This window comes from Aythya marila, assembly GCF_965140915.1.
Source record: "Aythya marila genome assembly, chromosome: 15".
NCBI lineage: Eukaryota > Metazoa > Chordata > Aves > Anseriformes > Anatidae > Aythya > Aythya marila.
This window is the reverse complement of record NC_139056.1, coordinates 2,224,743-2,230,111: the sequence shown is the minus strand read 5'-3', so window position 1 is coordinate 2,230,111 and position 5,369 is coordinate 2,224,743. Positions and strand designations below refer to the sequence as shown.

The window sequence follows — 5,369 nt, the reverse complement described above, 5'->3', positions numbered from 1 at the left end:
GCGGCCGCGGGGATTGGGCGGCCGCTGTCACGGGGCCGGCCGGGGCGGGGCGGGAGGGGCCGGGCCGGGAGCGGAGGGGCGGGGCCGGGACGCTCCTCGGGGGCGGGGCCGCGGCTGCGGCGGGGCGGGGCCGGGCGGGGCGGGGCGGGGCCGCGGGCACCCCCCGGGCACCCCCCGGGCACCCCCCGGGCACCCCCCGGCGGCCTCGGGCTGCGCCGTGCCCGCCGCGCTCAGCCTGGGCCCGGGCCCCGCGGGGGCAGGGGGCGGCCCAGGCAGGAGAGCTTCGCGCTGAGCTCGGCGGGGCGGGCGGCGGGCGCCCACGGGTCACGGCCGCTCTGCCGGGCCGCCAGGGGTGGGCGCTGCGTGCCCGGCCTGCGCCGTGCCCGCGGCCGTCCCGCGGTCTGCCGGTGCTGCTGAGGGACGCGGCCACCTGAGCGTCTGCAGCAAAGGTCCCTGTGGGGCTACCGGGGCGGCGGGGAGAGCTCGCCGTAAGGAAGGACAGGCAAGGCGTGACAGCGCTACCCGAGAAAACCCTGTCAGGATGTCCAGAGCGAAGTGTGCCCGGGTGCCAGCAGGTGCCCGTGCGCTGCACTCGTATCCCCGGTGAGCTGCATGGCCGACCGGCCAGTGTGTGCTTTATGAACATTAGCGTCGTTTGACACGGAGTTTTATTCTGTAACCTCCACACACGTCCCTTTCCTGTGCACACCTCTCGTCTGCTCGCTGACAAGACTGGTGTCTGTGTCTGAATGCCTTCAGTAAAGGACTGACAGAATTACCAGGATGGATGCATTTCCTTCAATATAAGATACGTTTAAAAAAAAAAAAAAAAGAAAACGAAACCGAAAAGAAACACCTCTGTCAGGTTTAATTTGCCAGTCTGCAGCCGCAGTCCACGGGCTAACATGGCCAGACCCAAGCAGTGTTCTGCTTCCCCAAGGCACACGGTGGGGCCCGGCCCCGTTACAGTCGCTGCTGTCAGAGCGGTCGTTGCTGTGGGGGACTTGGTCTGGACTCGGGGAAGCAGGTCACAACTTGGCCTCATCTTGCTGAAACCTCACTAAGTGATTACCCGAACCCCTTCTGACAAGTGTGACGTGCAAAGGGACTGCGGTACATTACAGCGTCAGGGCGCTGCCTGCGACAGCCCGGGTGTTTGGGCCCTGACCGCCGCCCACAGCGGGCGAGAGCCTGGGGGGCCCCGGGCGGGTCTGACCGCTCCGCGCCGCGGCCCTGCCCCAGCCCTGCCGGGGCTCCGGCCGGCAGGAGCCGCGCTCAGCGCACCCCGCCTGCCGCTGGGCCGGGCGCTTCGGCGGCAGCGGGGCCCAGCCGGGCGCCTCCCGAGCCCCGCCCGCCGAGCGCTCCGCCGCGGCGCCTTCCGGGCCGGCAGGAAGCGGCGGGCGGGGCCGGGCCGGGGCCGCGAGGGGCCATGGCGCGCAAGAAGCTGCAGCGGCCCATCGCCGCCATGGCCGAGAAGATCCGGCAGTACCGGGCGCTGAAGGAGCGGCCGCGGGACTCGCAGCGCTTCGCCCTGGACTACGAGAGCATGCGGCGGCCGCTGACGCAGAAGCGGCTGCCGGCGCTGGCCTGGCGGGACGCGCGCAGCGAGAGCCGGCTGCTGGCGCTGCTCTGCCGCCTGCCGCGCTTCGGCGTGGGCCGCACGGTCACCCGCAAGTCCTGGCTCTGGGCGCACGACGAGCCCTGCTACTGGGTCGTCGCCAAGGTCCGGGCGGACTACACGGCCGAGGTAACGGCGCCGGGCCGCCTGCGGGCGGGGGGGCTCCGGGCGGCAGCCCCCGAGGCCGGCCCCGCGCTGAGCGCCTCTCGCTTCCTTTGCAGAACATGGACCACGGCAGGGCCTGGGGGTACCTGACCTTCAGAGGTAGGGGCTCCCCGCTGTCCTGCGGGCTCTGGCAGCGCCGGGGAACCGAGCGTGTGGGGCTGGGGGAGCTGCAGGAAAGCCGCAGTTTGTTTGTGTTTTATTTTTCTCAAATTTATCGGTAACAAAAAAGTTTTCATTTTTTTAGTTTCAAATGTTGGGGTCTAGCCCTCGTGTTCCCATTCTAAGGAATGTTATAGGAAAGCCAGTGCACCTTGGGCATGGGGAAAGGTACCGCACTGACAAGGCACTAGGTGAGGTGCCAGACTGCTTTCAGGCTTCAGAAGCGAGACACGGGATGAACGCGTGGGGACACCCCAGGTAAAATCATCAGTGAAGCAGGAGCGCTGGCAAGTAAACTTACATTACCAGGATTTTAAAATAATACGTAGAGTTGTATGAGTGAATTTTCCAATTTTTAAAGCTGCTTTAGAAACGTAACTTATTGGAGTTTCTGAAACACTTGTCACCCGAAGCTTTTAAAGTTGTTGGTTATTTTTAACATGAAACTTCCCAGGGAGCCTTCATCACTGTAGAGATAAATTGCTTTCATTCTTACTCACGGTAAACAAAACAGAGAGAGGCAAAGTGATTTTTATATTACAAGTCATGACTTCTGGTCAGCACAGAACAATTTGCCTGATACCTTTTCACTTTGTTCGTGTTCTGATTTCCAAGGACAGAAGTGGGACCTCATAGTATAGGCTGAACACACTGTGTGATCTTTCCAAAGTTTCCTTTACTCTTGCCTCTTGTACCATCTGTGATACAGGAAAGTTGACGCTTGCTGTGTTTCGTGGAAGGAGTCTGTTGTTGAGAGCACTGACCACTGGTGTTCGTCATCTTTTCTCAGGCAAAACCGAAAAAGTAATGAAAGAGATCGACCAAGCCATGTACCATGACTGGCGTATGGTGCCCAAGCATGAGGAGGAGACCTTCAAGAAATTCACCCCAGTGCCAGAGGAAACCGTTCGGTACCTTCCATACCCACCTCTGCTCCGAGCCATGATCCTTGCTCAGTGGCAGAAAGAGGGAAGAGCAATCACAGAGGAGCCACTGATTGATCTGAAGAAGGCCGTGGCCTCTCACCTTCAGGAATCAAAGAAAAAAACTACAGGGACATCCGTGTAAAGTCTTGTTCTGTCACCTGAGCTTCCCCCATGTTTTTGCTGCGTGTGAACAGCACATCACCTTAACGAAGACCCACTGCCCACTGTGGTATGGTGGATCCAGGTTTCGTATTTTTCTCCACAGGACTGTATGGTAACCTCATCTAAAAGGAAAGGTGCAGAAACACTCAGATTTTTTTTTTTCCATAACTTCAGTTTCAGTCAGCAGAGGAAACCTTCTTGGTTCCCTGTATATTCTCTGAATTTGTAGCTCCTGTCACCCAGCTACAGTTCCTTGAAGTACAGTTTCCCTTACAGCCTGAAAAAGTATATTTCTTTTTAAAGAACGTTTTTCAGGTAGTTTAAGTACCTTTGTAAATCACAGAAAAATAACTAAGGATATCACTTTGTTTCCCAGAGCTGTGTGTAAATGTATCTCTCTGATTAAATAAATGATTTCTTATTTCCACAGTACATTTCTAAGAAAACTTGATATTTTTTTCCAATGCCTGGAGGTCATCATGATTAGTTGAGGTACAAATGCAGAACCTTTAGTTTACCAAATACAAGAGGGGCATCAGACTCCTTTTACCCAGGGCGGAGTATCTGAGTTGCTTAAATATTATAGCAATGAACAATGTGGGAGGAACACAACTTTTTTTGGATACTGAGCTTTATTCCCAGTGATGACTGTCCTGAGATGAGAGAATCAGTTCTGGAGGTACAAGGTAGCTGGGATTGGCTTCAAACAGTAACAGCTAATAACAAACTAGCACATATTCCGGTCATGGTAAAAGTTGCAAAAATGCAACTCTTCAGTGCAGTGCTCAGAATTTCACTTTTTCTCACAGTGTTTGTGGCTTCTGCTGCAGTGTCAGGAGCTGTTAGGGTGCTGGGGAGTGGTTCTGTTCTGGGTGTGGTGAAGGTATCACAGAAGTTGCTCAGGTTAGGAACCCAGCTTCCTGCAGTAGGAGCTATTTGGCACTTTTGTCTGCTGCAGTAAATACTTGAGAGTTGCTGTTCTATTTGCAGCAGCATCCTAAAATCACCAAGGAATTTACTGAAAGCAAGTAAAAACTGGACTCTGTGCCCTTTCCAGTGTGTATGGAAGGCCAGGATAGCACAGAGTGATGTGTCCACAGCTACCAGAAGGGGGTTGTCAACAGCCAGGAGCAAATGGGTCAACATCAGCCACCTGCACTAGCATGGGGTTCCTCACCAAAGGCTTCTGAAACTTTAAGCTGCCATGGGATGAGGGTTTTCTCATGGGCTAAAAGCTGGTCCTATGGCAAGGCCCAAAAGCTGGGAAGAACTGAGCTCTCATTCCTCAGCCCATGGCAGGAGCTGTGAAGGGTACATACTAGTGCTGGTTCCCTGGCTTTAGAAGCAAGGGGAGTGGAAAATTCAGTGGTGATAAATGCACAAATACTGTTACAGGCTGTGAGACCTCCAGCTGCAGCTTGCTGCGGATGGAGAACAGCTTGTTTGTTTTCTGTAGCCTCCTTAACCATGAATGCATTTGGGTACAGCGCGTGCAGCACAGCTCCCCTGTGGAGGAGGCTCCCGTCAGGCACTGCTGCTCAAGGCAGGGCTGGCTCCTGAGGTTAAAGGCCTCCAGCACAACTCCTGCTGGGGCTCCTCTGCCTTCAGGAGGGCAGAGCTTTCAGGTCCCGTGACAGTGGGATCATTGCAGGGGGTCCTCAGCTTCTCTGGGATTAACAGGTGTCTTGGGTGCTTTTGCCCCAGTGTTCCTCTGCCTGCTGCTCCTGCAGCTCTTCATGCCCCTGACTGCTTCCAGAATTTATGCTCGGCCTTGACAGCACTCCAGGACGGGGACAACAGCATGAGGATGTGTCATGGAGTAAAACCAAGAGAATATGCTTAAAACCAGGCTCTCCCTCTCTTGCTCTCTCTAGGGAACAGCTGCTGCTCCATGGGGGAGGAAAGAATAAACTCAAACATCATTTCCAGCTCCAGGCTGGGCTGGAGCCACCGCAGGGCAGAGCAGGGAAATCCTGGGACATGCAGTAGAGGGGACAGAGGAGCTGCCTCGCCTACCTGCTTAAAGCACGCAGCACCCTGGCAGCCCTTATCAGGCAGGGCTCCTGCCCTCAGGGCCTTTTCCAAGAACTTGTTTACTGCTTCCAACATGCTACAGATTCACTTGGGTCTTGTAAAGCTTTGGACTCTTCCACTGGTCTTCATAGGGATTGCAGGTGGGAGGCCTAAATAGGCCACCATGGGCAGAGCAGTTAGTTGCAAGGCAAGTGACCATGTTCCAAGTGCTCTGTTCTCAAGCTACTGCACCAAACTATTCGTGTCACTGATACTACAGTGTGCTACTGTTTACAGTTTCACACACGTGCCCTAAGGATGCATAG

The 5,369-nt window shown here is 55.7% G+C and overlaps 1 protein-coding gene across 1 annotated transcript; it reads left to right on the top strand.

Moving 5' to 3' along the window:
- Window positions 1–1,390: 1,390 nt before the first annotated feature.
- On the top strand, window positions 1,391–3,458 carry MRPS34 (mitochondrial ribosomal protein S34). The gene is made up of 3 exons (XM_082772005.1): window positions 1,391–1,747; window positions 1,840–1,882; window positions 2,733–3,458. Exons 1-3 carry the CDS (start codon window positions 1,430–1,432, stop codon window positions 3,008–3,010), a joined length of 639 nt encoding a protein of 212 aa, XP_082628131.1. The 5' UTR covers window positions 1,391–1,429; the 3' UTR covers window positions 3,011–3,458.
- The last annotated feature ends 1,911 nt before the right edge of the window (window positions 3,459–5,369 follow it).